This window comes from Eublepharis macularius, chromosome 15 (genome assembly GCF_028583425.1).
Source record: "Eublepharis macularius isolate TG4126 chromosome 15, MPM_Emac_v1.0, whole genome shotgun sequence".
NCBI lineage: Eukaryota > Metazoa > Chordata > Lepidosauria > Squamata > Eublepharidae > Eublepharis > Eublepharis macularius.
This window is the reverse complement of record NC_072804.1, coordinates 51,218,035-51,238,411: the sequence shown is the minus strand read 5'-3', so window position 1 is coordinate 51,238,411 and position 20,377 is coordinate 51,218,035. Positions and strand designations below refer to the sequence as shown.

The following is a 20,377-nucleotide window of genomic DNA, read 5'->3' as shown; positions in this document are numbered from 1 at the left end:
CAACATTGCAATGTTGCCCAGAATTCAGCGTTGACCACACCATCTGCATACTGAAGCCCCGTTTCCTCTCATTATCCTTGCAGATGCTCTTTTTTGGCTAATGCCAGAATCTCTGCACCAGAAGGAAAAACAAGGTCCCAGACAGTTTGAATATCTCCAAGGGAAGAAGTTGACACAGGGCAGGGAAGACCCAAAGGGGACTCCTCCAAGAAGTTGGGTAGAGAAGCCTCTTCAGCTGAAGAGGGGACTATGACAAGAGTGGCTGTATTTTAAGGGAATGAAGAAACAAGCACTCCTAACCTGACTCGACAGACTCACATGTGTGAGGGGCACATACAACCTTGGACATAGGATTGCCAGCCTCCAGGTGATGGCTGAAGAGCTCCGGGTGTTACAACTGAGCTCCAGGTCACAGAGATCAGTCCCCCTGGAGAAAATGACTGCTTTGGAGGGTGGACTCTAGGGCATTAAACCTTGCTGAGGTCTCTCCCCTCCCTAAACCCTGCCCACTCCAGGCTCCACCCCCTAAATCTCCAGGAATTTCCCTATTTGGAGCTGGCAACGCTCCTGGCAGCGGGAGGTACTTTTAAGGAAAAGACAGCGGGCTGCAGTGAGATGGGTAAGGGCAGCTGACCCAGTGGCAGCTGTCCTAGCGTTTGCGCTTAGTAAACATATACCTGCATGGAAACTGCAGGGCCAGGAGGGCACTGGGAAGAACCTGGTTTGTCGTCACCCGTACAGTCACTGAAACAGTCTCCAGGGAGGGAGTTAACCCATAAAAAGCATTCTAACCCGTGTTTTGTTTTGAGAGATCAGGAAGATATTCTGTCCCGCCAGGTCACCTTCTATACCTCTAGCCCTCACCACCCATAATAATATTATTTGAAATCATGGCTGTTGACTACAACGTTAATATATAAAGGAAATAGTTGTACTATACTGCTGTCGGGTGGGCACAAATCAGGTGCCATTTACATTCCTTTGTAGTTAAGATGAAAAATTTCCACCCATTCTTCAGTGAAAGTTTTTATATGTTTGGGCCCACTGATATGATTACCATATTCATTCTTTATTTATATTATTTCTGCTCTACTTTGCTCACTGAGACTCAGGGTAGATAAAACAGTATAAGTCAATACAATCAACAGGGTGGGACAACCAATGAACAGTACATTAGAATTTGGATTTCAGGAATTTGATGAATGAGCTAAAACAAAACAAAAGCATGGTTGTTGTGGGTTTTCCGGGCTGTATTGCCGTGGTCTTGGCATTGTAGTTCCTGACGTTTCGCCAGCAGCTGTAGCTGGCATCTTCAGAGGTGTAGCACCAAAAGACAGAGTGGCTGTATCTCTGTCCATCTCTGTCTTTTGGTGCTACACCTCTGAAGATGCCAGCCACAGCTGCTGGCGAAACGTCAGGAACTACAATGCCAAGACCACGGCAATACAGCCCGGAAAACCCACAACAACCATCGTTCTCCGGCCGTGAAAGCCTTCGACAATACATAAAACAAAAGCATTTGGTGGGTAGCTGTGTCTGTCTGCATTAGAACAGCAGGATTTGAGTCCAGTGGCACCCAGAGGCCAGCAAGATTTTTCAGGGTGTAAGCTTTCGAGAGTCAAAAGACTCATATCTGAAGAAAGGAGCTCTGACTCTTGAAAGCTTACACCCCGAAAATCTTGTTGGTCTCTAAGGTGCCACTGCACTCAAGAACTATTCAAGACTCAAAAGCATAAGCATTAACATGACACACTAAATGATGCAGAAATTACATAGTAGGGTCATACTTACAGCAACAGACAGTACGTACTATAATCAGTAGAACAGTCTGCAGTCCCTACCAAACCAACTTTCTGGACCTTTTCATCGCAGTAGGTCCATATTACCCATGTATGAAAGTAAAGGTAAAGGTAGTCCCCTGTGCAAGCACTGAGTCATTACTTACCCATGGGGGGATGTCACATCATGACCTTTTCTTGGCAGACTTTTTGTTTCGGGGTGGTTTGCCATTGCCTTCCCCAGTCATCTACGCTTTACCCCCAGGAAACTGGGTACTCATTTTACCGACCTTGGAAGGATGGAAGGCTGAGTTAACCTTGAGTTGGCTATCTGAACGTGGCTTCTGCCAGGGTTGAACTGAGAAAGATGGAAAGCTGAGCCAACCTTGAGCCGGCGACTTGAACCCGGCTTCCACCGGGATTGAACTCAGGTCCTGTGAGCAGAGCTTGGGCTGCAGTACTGCCGCTTACCACTCTGCGCCACAGGGCTCCTACCCATGTATGAAATCCCTTCCAAATAATTCAGTTTTGCATAGTTTGCAGAATGCCAGGAGAGTGGGGGCCTTCCTGACCTCAGCAGGCAGGACATTCAGTGAGGTGGGGGCCACAATGGAGAAAGAGGTAGTCTAGCGGATATGATGGACCATAGCCGCTTCCACACATCTTACCTGCCTGCGGAACATTGCGCAAAAGACCCGGAAGACAGCGTCTTTTCGCGCGAAATTGCGCCAGGAAGACGCTGTTATCCAGGAGTTTTGCATGAAATTGCACAAAACTCCCGGATAACGGCACCTTCCTGGCGTGATTTCGTGCGAGAAGACGCTGTCTTCCGGGTCTTTCACGCGATGTTCCGCAGGCAGGTAAGACATGTGGAAATGGCCCATATCCTTATGTGATATGCCTGGACCTTTTGATTTTCTTCCCACACATTTTGCTTTTGGATCGGTCAGGCAGGACTTGAATTCGTCCCAGATTCAGTCTTGAAACCCTTTTTTCTCTCAAGGTGCCTTGAAGATATCTGCACAGTTAGTTTCCATCAGCAGTCCTAGCCAGCTCTGCATATCCAGCAATAATAAAACTAATAATACAAAATAAACTTAAAATGACATTACTAAAACTAGAGAAGACCTATTTATTCCCTTAATTTCATAAACAAGAATAAATGAAATGGCAACACCTATTTAAGTAAACATGCCACTCGGTTGTGAATAAAAACGATGGACATAAAAATATACAGGAGGTCACGCTGAGGAATAAAAGGGGGGGAACTCCCCGAATGACTGTGAGCCTCATGCATAACCATGTTTGGTATGTCCAGAAAGGGCAATTCTCCAGCAAATCCTTTGCTTCTTTACTCTGTTGTAAGAGGGAATTTTAAAACTGGCTTTCTTGTCCCTCCCCATCTCCCTCTAAAAGTGCTTGGGGGGGGGGCTCACCGGCAATTTTGTAGGCATAGTTAGTTTGTACAGCAGTTGCCAACCTCCAGGTGGTGACTTAAGCTCTCCTGGAATCAAAACTGATCTCCAGGCCATAGAGATCAGTTCTTTTGGGAGAAAATCGCTGCTTTGGAGGGCGGGCTCTACTATGGGATTATACCCTGCTGAGACCCCTCCCCAAACCCTGCCTTCTCCAGGCTCCTCGCTCCAGATCTCCGGGAATTTCCCAACCTAGAGCAGCACTCCTCGTTTTGTTTCAGGGGTTTCCCACACTTCACTTCCTCGGTTGGCTGATTTCTTGCTTAGAAATTCGGACAAATATTTACTTGCCCCCTTTCCCAGTGCCCTTTAGAGGAAAGGCGAGCCCCGGCGCTTTCAGTTTCCATCCCCTCAGCAACAGCTTCCGAGCTGATTTCCTAGAACCGGCCCGATTGCAAAGAAGAGCCGCGCGTTTTGCGCTTTCGTTTGCTTCCTGCAAAGAAGTAATGCAAAGAAGTAATGCAAAGAGCTGAGATTCGCAGGACAGAAGCGGACGGTCTTTGCTCCGGGAGCCGCCGAGCAGCGCTCTCGTCCTGGGTTGGACTTCCCGTTCCTCCCTCTCTCCAGGTGAGCTCCGCACGTCTTTTTGCTTGTCGAACGAGGCAGGTTTCCACATTCAAACCACAGCCGAGCTGAAGCTGTTTGGTTTATCCTTCCTGGCTGGCCCCAGAAAACCAGCCATTCTGTCTGAAGCCGGTGGGCTGCCAACTTCTAGGTGGGACCTGGAGATCTCTTGCAATTGCAACGGATCTCCAGGCATCTTTGGTGGATGGACTCTGTAACGCCATAGCCTCGCCCCAAATTCCACCCTCTCCAGAACACTGACGCCAAATTTCTAAGGATTTCCCAAGCCAGAGTTGGTAGCCTAAGCAGGTTGTTTATTGTGGAAAAGGGCAAGAGTCCAGTAGCACCTATAAGACTAACAAAATTAGTGGTAGGGTATGAGCTTTCGTGAGCCACAGATCACTTCTTCAGAAGTGTTATTGTTACTCTGTAGCATGCGTACTGTGCAACAGTTGTGAAAAACAAGAGGCAGTTGAAAGTGGTGGACGCTTTCCAAATTGCTTGGAAGAGCTTGATTAAGATCCCCCCTCCCAAGGTAAGAATGTGTTACTATTATTATGCACTTATTATTGTTTATAATAATAATATATAATTATTTAATTATAATAATTATTTAATAATCTTTATTATTTATAATAATACATTATTATATTCATTTTATTATCATTGTCATATTAATATAACATTATTATTTATAATTTAGTATTATACATTCCTTGCATTTGCAGTCATATGGACAGAGACGGGCAAGTTTCGGGTCCAGTATCACCTTAAAGACCAACTAGATTTCCAGGGGATGAGCGTTTGCAAGTCAAATGGTCTCTAAGGTGCAACTGGACTCGAACCTTGCTCTTCTACTGCAGACCGACATGGCTGCCCGCCTGAAACTGTCTTCATGGACAGAGATAGTATCAGCAGTCAGCTTCACTTAGGGTGGCTAACTCCGGGTTGGGAAATTCCTGGAGATTTTTGGGGGTGGAGCTGGGGGGTGGCGAGGTTTGGAGATAGGAGGTACCAGAGCCAGGTATAACACTGTACAGTCCACCCTCCAAAGCAGCCATTTTCTCTAGGGGAACTTATCTTTGTCATCTGGAGAGGAGTTATTGTTCTGGGGGGGGGATCTCCAGGCTACACCTGGAGATTGGCAACCCTAAATTCACTAGGGATGGAGGGGCAGAAGGATCTCCTCTTGACGGTTGAGACTGGCCGCGAGGCAGCTATGGACGGCAGATGTTGCTTCCTGCCCTTTTTCCAAGGGTGGGCACAACTACGGAATATAGAAAATCATTTGAATTATTCTTTAATTCTGTAATTCCTAGTCCTACTGCATTGCTCATTAGTTCTTTTAGTTGCCCGATTGCTTTATCCTGTATCCTTCAGTCTCAGCAAGAAAGGTGGACTATCTATCTATAAATAAATAAATAAATAAATAAATAAATAAATAAATAAATAAATAAATAAATAAATAAATAAATAAATAAAATATTCTACAGTCAGAAAATATGCCAGTCCACAGGGCTGTGAAACTTGGGAGTGTTCTCTGCAGTGGCCCTAACACCCTGTTTTTCTCTATCACAACACCCTCTCGGCTGATGTCATGATGATTTCAGCCATAACTCTTCTCTTTTCTTTCTTCTAGGCCTTGCTGCTCTTGAATGATGGCTCCAGAGGTCCGTATGGAATCTCCCATCTGCCTAATCGAGAACAGACCTGATGGGACGCTTGTGGTCCTAGACAGAGCCATGCAGATACTTCTGGGTATCTGCCAGCCGGTGGTGGTGGTGTCCATTGTGGGATTATATCGCACCGGCAAGTCCTACCTCATGAACAGGCTCGCAGGCAGGAGAAAAGGTATAAAATTAGGCGAATGCAACTTGGGGAAGGTCTGGCATGGTGGGATGTGCTGGGCTGCAGCATAGGGAGCCAATAATAATAATAATTTCAGGTAGGTAGCTGTGTCTGTCTGCAGTAGAATAGCAGGATTTGGGTCCAGTGGCACCTTAGCGACCAACAAAATTTTCAGGGTATAAGCTTTCGAGATACAGCCCTGAATCTGAATAAGTAAGCTCTGACTCTCGAAATTTTATACCCTGAAAATCTTGCTCATCTTGTTATTAGCTCAGGACCCAAATCCTGCAGTAATAATAATATATTCCTACCACACCAGGCTGCATGACATCTTTACTTTATTTTTTATAATTTCTGCCAAGGGTCACAAGATAGTTTACAGTCCAGAACACACAAAAATAATATATTCAAAAGGCAAAATAATTTTCAATACTTTCTGGCTGTTGTTTTCAGGAGCCAGTGGCCCAAGTATCTGGGCCTGTTCTTTTCATCATTTTTAACAGAGATACGCCACATGATATTCCTGCCCTCACAGAGCTTACAATTTAAACTTTTACAGTGTGAAAGTTAAAGGGGTGGAAACAGTGAGGGAGGTATACCAAGAGGTGAGCCTTGGGTTGGATGAGGGAGATGAGGAATTGAAAACTAACAACTCCAGTAACCAAAGAGGGCTTGAATCACAGAATGTCTTTTCTAGAACCAAGAGAGCCCCGTGGCACAGAGCGGTAAGCTGCAGTACTGCAGCCTAAGCTCTGCTCACGACCTGAGTTCGATCCTGGTGGAAGCCGGGTTCAGGTAGCTGACTCAATGTTGACTCAGCCTTCCATCCTTCTGAGGTCGGTTAAATGAGTACCCAGTTTCCTGGAGTTAAAGTGTAGATGACAGGGGAAGGCAATGGCAAACCACCCCATAAAAAGTGGCGCAGAGCGGTAAGCTGCAGTACTGCGGCCCAAACTCTGCTCACAACCTGAGTTCGATCCTGGTTGAAGCTGGGTTCAGGTAGCCAGCTCAAGGTTGATTCAGCCTTCCATCCTTCTGAGGTCGGTAAAATGAGTACTCAGTTTCCTGGGGGGTAAAGTGTAGGTGACAGGGGAAGGCAATGGCAAACCACCCTGTAAAAAGTCTGCCAAGAAAATGTCATGATGCAATCGGTCAGTAATGACTCGGTGCTTGGACAGTGGACTACCTTTACCTTACCTTTTCTAGAACTGAATAGTTCTCTGTCCCCTCTCAGGTTTCAATTTGGGCGCCACCGTACAGGGGGAGACCAAGGGAATTTGGATGTGGTGCCTCCCACATCCCCAGAGGCCTGACCACATGCTGGTGTTGCTGGACACAGAAGGCTTGGGCGATGTGCAGAAGGTGAGCGGGGGTGGGGGGGAGCAGCAAAGATGGGGGTGGGAATAGCTGCGTCAAAATGTCCCCTCAAATCATACAGTGGTGGCCTGGCCGTGGTGGTTATTTTTGTGGCTTATGTCACACGGCCTTTCTTGTGTATTTTGGAAGATTTAGAGTATCTCTGCACAAGACGTCTTACACAAGTAGGATCAAGTGAAAGATCTTACACTTGTTCTCCCATTGTGAATATACATGCATTGGCAGGGAGACGGAGAATATAAGACCACACAGAAAGCACGTCACTTGAGCATCCCCGTGAAAGATGTCTTGTGTTGACTCTTTGTAACACAGAATCTTGTAAAGGGGAAAAGAACAAGATTCTAGTCCTCATGTCTTTGAAGAAAACCCTCAAGACCCCTGCATTTGGTGTAAATCAGTCTGTTTTGTATGATTACCTTGCATAATGTCTTCAGCTTTTGCTACTTACAGGAAGTTAGGGAAAGCGATCCTGGCTGCTGAAACTCCAGTCTCAGAAAATGCCACTTTATTGTTTTTGGGGTGGGTAGAAACCTGCTCTGTGTTTTAAAACTGAGGGCTAAACTACGTGTGATGCTTACGATCTGTGATGGGAGGATAGGGAGTCATTTATGCTTCTAAGGAGTGTGTTAATCTCCCCTTGCCATGTTTCCAAATGGAAATGCCCCCTTCCCAACCACACGAGAGGCAAAGGACTGGCAGAATACAGGTCTCTTTTTGTCCTTCTATAAAAAACCTTTTTTGTCCTTTCAAACAACCCGGGGAGGCGACCCCATGAAATTTTTGTGTCTCTTTCAGGGCAACACGCAGAACGATGCGTGGATCTTTGCGCTGGCTGTTCTGCTCAGCAGTACTTTTGTCTACAACAGCATGGGCACCATCGACCAAAACGCCCTGGAGAAGCTGCAGTATCCTTTTTCGGGCATCAGAAACTGGAAGTGGGCTTTGATGGTAGAGGTGGAGGAACCACTGGGCAGCTCTAGGTGTCTGTCTAGGGCAGCACTTTAGGGGGGGCAGTAGCAAGAAGAATGTTTTCTTTCAAACTCCTGAGGCTAAGGAACTGTGGGGAGAATGAAAGCCCGAGGGGAGGCAGTTGTCAAAGCTCAGTAACAACAACAACAACATTTGATTTACATACTGCCCTTCAGGACAACAATGCCATGCTCAAAGAACTTTACGATGTATGCGATTATTATCCCCACAACAACAAACACCCTGTGAGGAGGGTGGGGCTGAGAGAGCTCCGGAAGAGCTGTGACTGACCCAAGGTCACCCAGCTGGCTTCAAGCGGAGGAGTGGGGAATCAAACCTGGCTCTCCAGATTAGAGTCCTGCCGCTCTTAACCACTACACCATACAGGCGGCATGCAAAGGGGGGGGCAGTTAGTTGATATGAGGAATGGATAGAGGGTTACAAGCTCCACCTTGGGAAATTCCCGGAGATTTGCGGGCAATGTCTGGGGAGGGTGGAGTTTGGGGAGGGAAAGGAGCTCAGCGGGGATGTGATGCCATAGAATCCAACCTCTGAAGCGGCCATTTCCTCCAGGGGAACTGATCCCTGCAGTCTGGAGATCAGTTGTAATTCTGGGAAAACTCCAGGCACCTGCTAAACATTGATAATGACAAACCCACATGGATGGGTAATGGCATGAACTTGTGGGACCCCTTGGGGTAGGTGTCAAGGAAGGGACGGGGCACCAAGAGAACCCCAAAACGAGGCGGTGGGAATGAACCTTTAATGGGTCAGACCAGAGATGCTAGGAGGGTTTGCAGCCTCCTTGAAAAAGAAACCCCATTCAAATCAGTGGTGAAAGTGCAGCCTGCACATGCTCAGAGGCCTTTTTAAAATCCATCCTACAGATGGAAAGAGATTTTTAAAGATCCATGATTTGGGTGGTTTTACGGCCCAGGAATACCTTTCAAATCATCCCCCTTAGCGAGTTCCAGCTACGTCGCAGAGCTGACCAAAAAGATTCACGCAAAGTCTTCCGGGCGTTGCCAGGAGGAGGAGAATTCTGCCGAATTTGTCCGCTTCTTCCCAGCCTTCATCTGGGCCGTGAGAGACTTCACGCTGCAGCTGAAGATAGATGGACGGACGATCACTGAGGACGAGTACCTGGAGAATGCCTTGAAACTGCAGCAAGGTGAGATGGCGGCAGAGGCTGCAGTTCACCCTGAGATGCCGCCTTTGCTTCCTGATGTTGCCTTCCCTGGAATCCACGAATTCTCTGCCTAAACTTGGCTTACAACTTGGCTCGTTCCTATTTTAGTATTGATCTACTTTTTAATGGGCAGAATACAAAACCAGGAGTGCTGGCAGAGAGCAGGTCCTTCTGCCATTGATTTCTGTAAAAAGAAAATACGTTCGTCTCATCTCAGCTTCTGCACGGCAGAATTTCGTGCTTTTGACCACTCAGTTCCATCCTTTTACCTCTTGGCGGATAGATATTCTACCAAGTCCACTCCTGCTCTTACTGGTGCTGGAAAGTGCCCTCAAGTCATAGCTGACATACAGCGACCCCTGGTGGCGTTGTCATAGCAAGAGACTAACAGAGGTAGTTTGCCATTGCCTGCCTCTGCAACCCAGGGCCGATTCCACATGGCTTACCTGAAGCCAGAACATTGCAGGACGTTGCAGAACATGCCGGCAAAAACGCAAAAGATTGCGTTTTCTCGCGTGAGTTTTGTGCGATGTCACGCAAAACTCGTGCGAGAAAACACGATCTTTCACGTTTTTGCCGGCATGTTCCGCAACGTCCCGGCTTCATGTAAGCCGTGCGGAATCGGCCCAGGTCTTTGTTGGAGGTCTCCCATCCAATTACTAACCAAGGCCGTCCCTGCTTAGCTTCTGAGATTTGACAAGATCAGGCTTACCTGGGCTATCCAAGTCAGGGCCCTGTTCTCACTACCTATATCCTTTCCCCTTCTTCCCTGTCTTTTCCCCTAGGAAACACTGAGCAAATTCAGAAATGCAACATCCCCAGATTATGCATCCGCAAATTCTTTCCTTCCCGGAAATGTTTCACGTTTGACCGTCCAGCTAACAAGAGGAAATTGCATCAGCTGGAGGAACTGAAAGAGGAGGACCTGGAGCCGGACTTCTTGGAACCAGTGATCAATTTCTGTGAACACATCTGGAACACCTCCCAACCTAAAACGGTTCCAGGAGGCCGGATTGTCAGTGGAGCAAGTGAGAAGCATTCGTAGGTCGGGGCTAGCAAGGCTTTTACGTTGGACATGATAACAGTGGCGTTGGGCATGCTGAGAAATCTTTCATGTATTCAAAGTGCATTTGAATACATGAGCTCTGCAGCGCAGAGTGGTAAGCTGCAGTACTGCAGCCCAAGCTCTGCTCTCGACCTGAGTTCAATACTGGTGGAAGCCAGGTTCAGGTAGCCGGCTCAAGGTTGACTCAGTCTTCCATCCTTCCAAGGTCGGTACAATGAGTACCCAGTTTCCTGGGGGGTAAAGTGTAGATGACTGGGGAAGGTAATGGCAAACCTCCCCGTAACAAGACTTCCAAGAAAATGTCATGATGTGACGTCCCCCTGTGTGTCAGTAATGACTCGGTGCTTGCACAGGGGACTACCTTTACCTTTTTACCTTCAGCTTACTTTAATAACAACAACATTCAATTTATATACTGCCCTTCAGGACAACTTAATGCCACTCTCAGAGCAGTTTACAAAGTGTGTTATTATTATCCTTGCAACAATCACCCTGTGAGGTAGGTGGGGCTGAGAGAGCTCTGAAAGAGCTGTGACTGACCCAAGGTCACCCAGCTGGCTTCAAGCGGAGGACTGGGGAATCAAACCTGGATCTCCAGATTAGAGTCCTGCTGCTCTTAACCACTACACTAAACTGGCTTCTCTCTCACATAGATTGCACTTCCAATTCTATTCTTGGGTGACAAAGAGGCAGATACGTGGCTGTAATGTCTTGCTGCTATTAACAGTCATTGAAATGATTTTGGTATCTAAAAGATGCTTGGTGTAAGGGGATCAGCCAAGAAATCTCCTTCCAGTTCTCCGATCTTACGATCCTGTCTCTTCTCTCTCTTTCCAGTGCTCGCAAACCTAACGAAGAACTATGTGGAGGCCATCAACAGTGGGCAGGTGCCTTGCTTGGAGAATGCAGTGCTGGCCCTGGCCGAGATTGAGAATGCAGCCGCTGTGCGGGAGGCCGTTTCCCGTTATGAAGAGTTAATGGAGAAACGGATGAAGCTGCCCACAGAGACAGTGGAAGAGCTGCTGGGGGTCCATGCTGAATGCGAGAGGGAAGCCACTGGGGGGTTCATGGCCCGTGCCTTTGGAGATCATATTGAAAAATTTCAAGCTGATCTTGTGGTATGTTCCCTCTTATGGGTTCTCAACCTCCAATGATCCTGTAGCTCTTTCTGGGATGTCCTGGCAGTAAATTAATAGCGAACATGGGTATTGTTATGTGTAGCAGCCCTGTGGCACAAAGTGGTAAGCGGCAGTACTGCAGTCCAAGCTCTGCTCACAACGACCTGAGTTCAATCCTGGCAGAAGCCGGGTTCAGGTAGCTGGCTCAAGGTCGATTCAGCCTTCCATCCTTCCGAGCAGGGGTGGCGGGCCTATTGAGGCCAGGTAGGTGGTGGCCGCAGGCACGGGGTGCCGGAGGGAGCGCCGGAGGAGGCGCGGCGGGTGGGAGCGCGCGCCACAAAGCACCAGCCTCCTATCCCTCCCACCCCGCGCCGCTGCCGCCGCCAGCACAAGCCCCCGGCCAGGCGCAGCCACCGCCGGCAGGCATCTACGGCGGCGCAGGCAACTGAGCGGGAGAGCTCGGAGGCCGCCCGCCGCAGCAATCGGGCTGGCGGCAGTGCGTGCGCTCCCGTGATAACGTCACACGTGACGTCATCACATAGGCCAGTGCGCGTGCGCGCGTGGGGGCGCCCGACCGGCCAGCCGCGAGCGCCCCCACCCTTGCTCCGCCCCTGCTTCCGAGGTCGGTAAAATGAGCACCCAGTTTCCTGAGGGTAAAGTGTAGATGACCGGGGAAGGCAATGGCAAGCCACCCTGTAAAAAGTCTGCCAAGAAAATGTTGTGTTGCGACGTCCCCCCATGGGTCAGTAATGACTCAGTGCTTGCACCTTTACCTTTATGTGTATGGTAGATCTGACCATCCTGTTGTGTACTACCCCAGGGGAGGAATGTTTTTCCACTGTTATCCACACTTTATTTCTGGATCTTCTTGTTTGTTTTGGCAGCGTAATTTGCAACAGAAGAAGGACGAGTTTTGCAAGAGGAATGAGCAGGTATCTTCCGACCGCTGCCTTGCCGTGCTTATGGATCTTTCCCAGGAATTGGAAGATGCGATCACCAATGGGATCTACTGCGTGCCTGGGGGCTATCGGCGTTTCTTGGGAAAGCTGCTTGAAATAGAAGAGAAGTATCGATTGGTACCTGGGAAAGGGATTCAGGTAGGACAGTCTGTAATTTTTATCTTTCCATTTATCTGTGATGGATACGTGGTGGTGTTGACTGAGTTCCCCCAACAGCTGTTGCCAAATGGGCAATATTGAGACGGATCGGTTATTGACCAGAGGAAGGATGAAACACCTGTATATGTTCACCTGTACACAGTATTCCTAAGACCAGTTGAATACAGGTGAATCCTCTGAGACGTCACTTCCTCCCACATACTCAGTGGCCATGTGAATAAATGTTGAATCCCAACCTGAAACAACTCTTAGCTTTCCCGCTGTTGGGTGACATCGATCTCTTTCATTCCCAATCCGTTTTCAGGCAGACAAGGCTCTTGAAGAATTGATGTATTGTCGAAGGCTTTCACGGCCGGAGAACGATGGTTGTTGGGGGTTTTCCGGGCTGTCTTGCCGTGGTCTTGGCATTGTAGTTCCTGACGTTTCGCCAGCAGCTGTGGCTGGCATCTTCAGAGGTGTAGCACCAAAAGGGTCTTTTGGTGCTACACCTCTGAAGATGCCAGCCACAGCTGCTGGCGAAACGTCAGGAACTACAATGCCAAGACCACGGCAAGACAGCCCGGAAAACCCCCAACAACACTCTTGAAGAATTCTTGAAATCCAAGAGGAGCGTGGCAGAGTCAATCCTTCAGATGGACAAGACCTTGAGTGAAAAAGAGAAGGAAATTGAAGGTGAGATCGGGGCAAATGGATGAATATTGTCATTACTGTTACGTCAAGGAATCTTTGACGCTTTAAAGATTAACACATTTATCATGGCCTGCTTTGTCAGATGTATGAAGTGGTACCTTTAGGGAGCTGTAATCAGAGCTTGTGACATGTAGATTAACTTCAATAAGCAGCCACCACTGAGGGAGGTCCCCCCTCATAATTGCTGCAGTTTGATACCCAAAGTGGAGGAAAACCTTCACGTGAAAGTAGCCTTTGTTGCCCTGTATGAACCAAGAATACACCCTAGAAGTAGGGTTGCCAGTCCCCTGCTAGGGACGGGGCATCCCCTGCTCCCACCCTCTACCCCCGCCCCTGCTTACCCAGCTGGCAGGGTGGAACATGCTTCCTGGAGTGTGCTCCTGGGCCGCGCAGTGCTCTCCTGGGCCCAATTTAGCCCGAATTGGCATGGGTCTGACCCGAATCAACATGGATTGGGCCCGAATTGGCATGGATCAAGCCACTGCAGAGTGCAGCATATATTCCCAAGGTGGTCCCGGAAGTGATGTCATTGTGCAGGCCGGGAACTCGCATGAACACTAAACATAAGGTCTGTACCTCCCACCTCCCGCCCGCGGGTGGGTAGGGGGACCTGGCAACCCTATCTAGGAGAGAGTCTCTGTGGACTTTTAAATATGGGTATTTTAAAAATTAACAGGTCAGTGGTAGAAGAGGCGTGTCTCCCCCTCTTTTGCATCTTCAACTGTCAGCAGCAGGCATAGGAGTTTCAAGGTGCCCTGAGGCTTGCTGCAGCTGCGTAGTGTATCTTCTTCTGTGTACCCTGCGTGCTTTCTCTGACTTGCTAGCCTTCCTCTTTTTCTCCTCTTGAACGCAGCTGAACGTGCGCGGGCCCAAGAGGCCCAACTCCAGCAGCAGCTCCTGGAGCAAGAGCAGGCCAAGCTGGCCCAAATGGTGGAGGATCAGAAGCGGAGCCACGAGGAACAGCTCCAGCAGCTGCAGGAGAAGGTGGAGAGGGAGAAGCAGGTGTTGCAAGAAGAGACGGAAAAGATGGTGCAGCATAAGCTCAAGGTAACGAGAGCCCAGCCGGGCTTGCCCTGACGCGCTTTGGCACACAGCGTGATGGTGGCCAACAGCTGGGGGTGACCTGACAGGCCAACCCCCTCACATTCATCTAGGGTTACCAGGTGCCCACCAGTGGTGGGCAAACTCCCGGGGATTTGCCCCCTTATCTGCCGATCGCTGAGTGAGTTCTAAAAATAAAAAAACCAAAGTAAACTCAATCACGCCTGCCATTGTCATTCATTGGCCATTATCATTCGGCTTCTGCAGTCACTCTACTCTCCAAGATATAAGGATAGATGGACTCACATTCTAGCAGTATCTGAAGAAGTGAGCCGTGACTCACGAAAGCTCCTACTCTACCACAAATTTTATTTATTTATTTATTCGATTTATATTCCGCCCTCCCCACACCAGCAGGCTCAGGGTTGATTACAACCATATACAATTAAAACACATTAAATAATTTTGTGAGTCTCGGGTGCTACTCAACTCTGGCTCGTCTCTATCCTATTTCATATTAGGGCTGCTGGATCCAGGTTGGGTAATTCCTAGAAATTTGTGGTGGTTGATCCTGGAAAGGGTGAGGTTTGGGGAGGGTATAATGCCATAGAGTCCACCCTCCAAAGCAGCCATTTTATCCGGGGGAGGCTGTGTTGCCTTCCCTATAAAGCAAGGACAATAATAATGTTGGTCCACCTTAAGGGGTTGATGCAAGGAATACAGTGATAATGTGTGGAATGGGGTTAGATCACTTGTAAAAAAATAATATTTTTAACTTTCACTGGGATGGATACAATCAGGCAAAATCACTTTATTCATTCGTCTATCTATTCGCCTTCTTCCAAGGAGTTCAGAGTGGATCTCAACCAGCCCCTTTCATTTAGTGACGAACTAATTTGTCATGTGATCAGACCTGGAGGGGACATTCGGGCCCTATTTTGCCTTGATTCCAGTTGTTTTCTGCCCTATCTGAAGTACGAGTTGTTCATTCCCTTTATTGCATTCTTTACTTTTTGTAGGAACAAGAGCAACTGCTAAAAGAGGGATTTGATCAGCAGGCCAGAGAAATGCAAAGCGAAATCCAACATCTCAAGGAAAAAAACAGCACTTCTACTTTGGCTGTGGTGATGTCTTCTCTGGAGAACATGCTCCCACATGTGCTATCCCTGGTGGGGCAGGGTCTTCAGTACCACATATTTTCAAGCATGGCCAAGCCGTCAAGTAACTCTGATCCGTCAAGTAAACAGCCGAAACCAAAGCAATCCAAGGAATAGTTCAGATGCAAGAAGGATAGAGGGGTTGGGGGGAGGAAGGATGCTCTCTGAATATTCTTAACATCTCTAAAACAAATCAGGGCCACATTCAGCACAAATGAGCCTCATCTCCATCACTGAAATTTGTGAAGGGTGAAGATCAATGTAATATTGAAAGAGAAATACAAGCCTTCCGTCCTCTGGGCTTCACAATTTGCATGCAAGCATCCATTTATCAAGTCAAATGCTGAGCCGGTGCCGTTCCCCTAAGCTTCACCTCCTTTGAAGCATTTAGCTGCTTCTACAACTGTCTTCATCCTATTAAGAACAGAACAAAAATTTTTTTTAAAAAGCAGTTTCCAAACAACTGTGCTGTCTGAGAGGTAGCGGGAGCATTTTGGTGCTAGTCAGCCTTGGCGCTAGCCAATCAGCGCTGCCCACTGTCAGCTTTTGCTGTGAACTTTCGGTTTACTCCTGAATAGGAGAAAGTCTGTTGGTGTTGAATGCTGTGAGAGAGCTTCCATGTGGACTCCACAGCTCTGCATGTGTCAGGGGCAGACTGACTGGCCCTTTGACTTAAGAGCTGAGTTCCTGAAAGCCAGAAGCCGGCTGCACCAATTGGTCCGCTTGTGTGCGGGCAGTGTTGGTTGGCTGATGAGCAAACCTATATCAATTGGCATCGTTGCCATGGTGCCGGACTACCACCAGTTGTGCAGGGGCCAATTGGTGTATCTTGTTTCAGGACTGTTTGAAAACATGTGCCGTACTATTTTAGACTGTGGAAATGCATTTACCCCACCTAGAAAATGAGATTCTTCTTCCTGACCTACCTGCTTTAGTCCCCAATGCCTCTTCTGCCTTCTTTTCTTGAATTGTGTAGCACTTTATGTAATGAAAGCAATGCACACAGAGGCAGGGGCGGCGTCAGGGTTTCTGGGGCCCGAGGCTGGGGACAGCGCCAGGTCTGTTGCTGCCCCTATCACGCAGCAAGCCGGCCCCATTGGTGCGATGGGCAGCTGGGATGGCATGCAGAGGCTGCCTGCACTCCCAGTCGGGCGCGCCGGGTGGCTGGGGAGGTGCATGTGCATCCTTCCAGCCCTCTTGCTCCATTGTTCCACATGCCGCCCTGGACACCTGCAGTGCCTGGCCTATGGCTGTTGCGCTCGGCTGGGGACGTGTGTTGGTGGCAGGGGCAGCACGGGGCAGGAGGGCTGGCAGGCTGCAGCAGCTGTGGGCCAGGCACGGCAGGTGGCCGGAGCGGTGTGCGAGCGGCTTCCCATCCCTCCTGCTCAGCTGCCAGCGCTGTCGCCGCCAGTGCCACAGTGCACGCCCCACGCCCCTGGTGCCCCCTCCAGCGCCCCCTCTGGTGCCTCAGTGCTCAAGGCGGGGGCTGGACCTGCCTCAATGGGCGTGCCGGTCCTACACAGAGGCTAGCATTCACAACCACTCTGTATTCGTACTCCCCATTAATTACCCCAGATCTGCTTCGGTGCTGAACAAAGTTCGTCCAGACGATTACTTGCAAAATCCTTCATTTTCCAAGAAGCAGAAAATGACTCAGGAAGGGCATAATAAGCAGCCAACATTTGCCTCTGCGCAAGTCATTTGTACCACAAGATTGTCAGGGGTTTTTGCAAACTCATCAGTTTGAATTAAGCGCTCAGGTGGGTTTTTTAAAATGCAGATGTATCATAAAACCTGAAGATGTGGCTGTCGCAGGCAGAAGGGGGCCATTTCCATGGCGGAGTGGCCATCCCGTGCGTTGCATGACAATCGAGTCCCTTTCACTTCTGTTCGGTGATAGTTACAAGAATCGGAGCACTTTATGAGGCAAACTTCTTTTTGCCCATGGATGGTGGCATGAGGTGCATCTTAAAAGGAGGCTGCAGCTATATTGACCTGCCCTGAGAATTGTAAAGAGAGATGGGCTGAGTTAATGGGCTTGTGGAAATCATGTCCTTGTTTGTAAGCCTTGAAAAGAATAACAAGGTCCTTGGTGCATTTCTACGAGGCGGGCAGGGTTGCCAACTGATGAGAAAAATAGCCTGGTCAGCTCTTGTGCCTTCACGCGAAGCCTGATCTGCTGAAATTAGCCAGGGAAGTTTTTCTCAGTTTGAAGATGAACGTTATTATCTAGTAAGTAATTTATTATTACAGCACTTGGCCAGTACGTTAACCATAAAATTTAAGTGCACATTTTACAACCATTTGAAACATGAAGCATATAAGTATATACAATTTAAAAACATAATTTCCTAATATCTATCAAAATTTGTAAAAACCAGGAAGTCAGCATAGTTCTAAGCAAGCAACTGAAATGGAGGCCTAGGCTCTAATGGGCTTTAACGACCAGAGCACAAAATTTCGCTATCTGGTGTAATACAGTAAAATCGGAGTTTGACAGCAGTTTCTCTAATTTTTTCTTATCCGAATGTTCAGAGATACCATCCAGAAAGGGAATAATAAATCTCATACGTGCTTCCTTATAGAAAGGGCATCTCAGGAAAACATGTTCCTGGGTTTCGACCTCCCCAAGTATGCAAGGACATAGTCTCTCATTCCAAGGAATCTTGTTAAATCTGCCATCCAGAACAGCAGAGGGTAAGGCAGAACATCTGGCCAAAGTAAGCGCTCTCCTGAGATTATTTACCTCCAGAATGGATAAATAAGAAGCAGGTGCAGAAATATATCTGTTACTAGGAGGAGCTATAAAAGCAGGAGTGCCTTGTAAGTCGGATTGTCGTTCAATATCATCTATCCTTTGCCTAACCATTTGCCTTGCTTGATCGCTTCCCATCATGAGAAGTACTTGAGGGGAAAATCCTATTGCCCTGATTTTCTGTCTAGTGGCAATCATCCACTTGGACTGAAAATCATCAGTTAAGATTAGGGGTAATAAACCACAAGGATTTAAATTTATCCTTATCCATAGGAAGATGGAATGCAGGGTGATCTTTGCTTCAACTTTCTGCATGCCAGTCTCAAGGCGAACCATTGCATTAGAAACACACTTTGGAACTTGAAGGACCGCTCTCAAAAATTTCGATTGAACTAACTCTAAAGGTGCAAAACAAGAAGTTGGTGGTCCAAGAAGTGACCCGTATAACATCTGAGTTAGTGATTTGGCCCTAAACAATTTTAAGGCTGCCGGCACAAAATATCCCCCTGAAGTGCGGAAGAACTTCAGTATACTTTGAGCAGATCTATCTCCCACACATGCTGATGCATGACTATGCGCGACCTTGGATCCTGAAGCTTGGATAATCATTCCGAGATAACGATAATGAGTAACCTGCTCAAGAATATGGCCATTTATACTCCAATTTCTACTTCGAGGTCTCTTACCGAAGGCCATCACCTTCGTCTTTTGATAATTAATGTCCAGTTTGTAGGTATTACAATAACTGGCAAATCTCTTGAGTGTTCTCCTTAAACCAATAGGAGTTCTAGAGAAAATGACCGCATCATCCGCGTACAGGAGAATGGAAATGGGACGCTGTGCCAATTTAGGCGAGTGGAGATCAGCCCCATTTAGATGGTCCACCACATCATTGAGATAAAAGTTAAAAAGAACTGGGGCTAACATACACCCCTGCCTAACTCCTTTAAAAGTGGGGATTTTATCTGTTAAATGTCCCTGACCAGTACATCTCACCCTCAATGAGGTTTGTTCATGAAGAACACGTATAAGAGCTAAGAGCCTCCTGTCTATAGTAGCCAGGGAAGTTTTTCTCAGTTTGAAGATGAACGTTATTATCTACTCACTTATTCAAAGCAAGGTGAAGTTAAAGGCGCGAGCATATGGAACTGGTTGAGAGTTAGCAACTTTTGTGTAAGGCAAAGATGCGCTCTCCCCGGCATTCTTGGTAGGAAGAAGCGGACCCTGAATCTAAAGTATTTTTTTCTGCAAAATTGTGTCAACAAATCCTCATAAAAATATGTTGGTGCGGAAGAATAACATGTAAGGGGTGGGGCGACGCGCCTGTCGTTTGCTGCAACTGTGAAGATTGGCAAAGTGTGAACGTTGATGTTTTGTCGAAGGCTTTCACGGCCGGAGAACGATGGTTGTTGTGGGTTTTCCGGGCTGTATTGCCGTGGTCTTGGCATTGTAGTTCCTGACGTTTCGCCAGCAGCAGGATACAGTGAAGCCTCCCGCCATTAGCATTCCACACCCTGGGAAACTCTTACAGGATGACTCAGCCCAAACCCACCTTCCTGAGTAGATATAAATTACCTGCCTACATCTTCTTCACACTGTGACACTGAGAGATCTCTGTCTTTTGGTGCTACACCTCTGAAGATGCCAGCCACAGCTGCTGGCGAAACGTCAGGAACTACAACGCCAAGACCACGGCAATACAGCCCGGAAAACCCCCCAACAACCATGTGAACGTTGATGTTTTTGCCTTAGCCATAAAACCAGCTTTATTGCAAAAGATGAAGGTAGCATCATTTATGCGTGTTTGTGTGTGTGCATTCATGTTTTTAATGCCTCTGAATTTGTTCATGCCAATGGGAGGCCAGGCTCTTTAACTTTTAGGCTCTCGCCACCTTTCAAAAGTGCTACCTTTCAAAAGGCGAGTTGTCTTCATTGCCCTGCCGGCTGCCTGTCCTTTTCCCACTCCTCCAGTACTTGCAACAAACAAGCTAAAATTATTTGGAATTTTGTTATGAGAATAATGTATGCAGAGCAGGCAGTTTACATATTTTTGTTATTTGCGTAATTTATTCTCATTGCTGGATTTTGAAACCGGCTATAAGCGTTGGGAACCAGCTGTCCTGCACTGCCCTCTAGTGGACACAGGCGAGATGGCGTTTAGCTACAAATGGAAATTTTCCTGCTTTTTCAACAGATTGCAGATATCTGCTTCGGGGCATCTGAAATTAGTAG

The 20,377-nt window shown here is 47.7% G+C and overlaps 1 protein-coding gene across 3 annotated transcripts; it reads left to right on the top strand.

The window, feature by feature from the left end:
- Positions 1–3,662: 3,662 nt before the first annotated feature.
- On the top strand, positions 3,663–19,757 carry LOC129343152 (guanylate-binding protein 1-like). 3 transcript variants are annotated; one of them, XM_054999194.1, is made up of 13 exons: positions 3,663–3,820; positions 4,251–4,352; positions 5,457–5,668; positions 6,900–7,027; positions 7,838–7,947; positions 8,986–9,182; positions 9,986–10,228; positions 11,104–11,384; positions 12,269–12,481; positions 12,807–12,829; positions 13,095–13,174; positions 14,046–14,239; positions 15,253–19,757. In XM_054999194.1, the coding sequence occupies exons 3-13, from the start codon at positions 5,473–5,475 to the stop codon at positions 15,505–15,507; spliced, it is 1,920 nt and encodes a 639-aa protein (XP_054855169.1). In that variant the 5' UTR covers positions 3,663–3,820; positions 4,251–4,352; positions 5,457–5,472; the 3' UTR covers positions 15,508–19,757. The 3 variants fall into 3 exon arrangements, with proteins under 3 accessions (XP_054855169.1, XP_054855170.1, XP_054855171.1); XM_054999195.1 differs by lacking the exon at positions 4,251–4,352; XM_054999196.1 differs by lacking the exon at positions 5,457–5,668 and having other exon boundaries at positions 3,666–3,820.
- Positions 19,758–20,377: the final 620 nt, after the last annotated feature.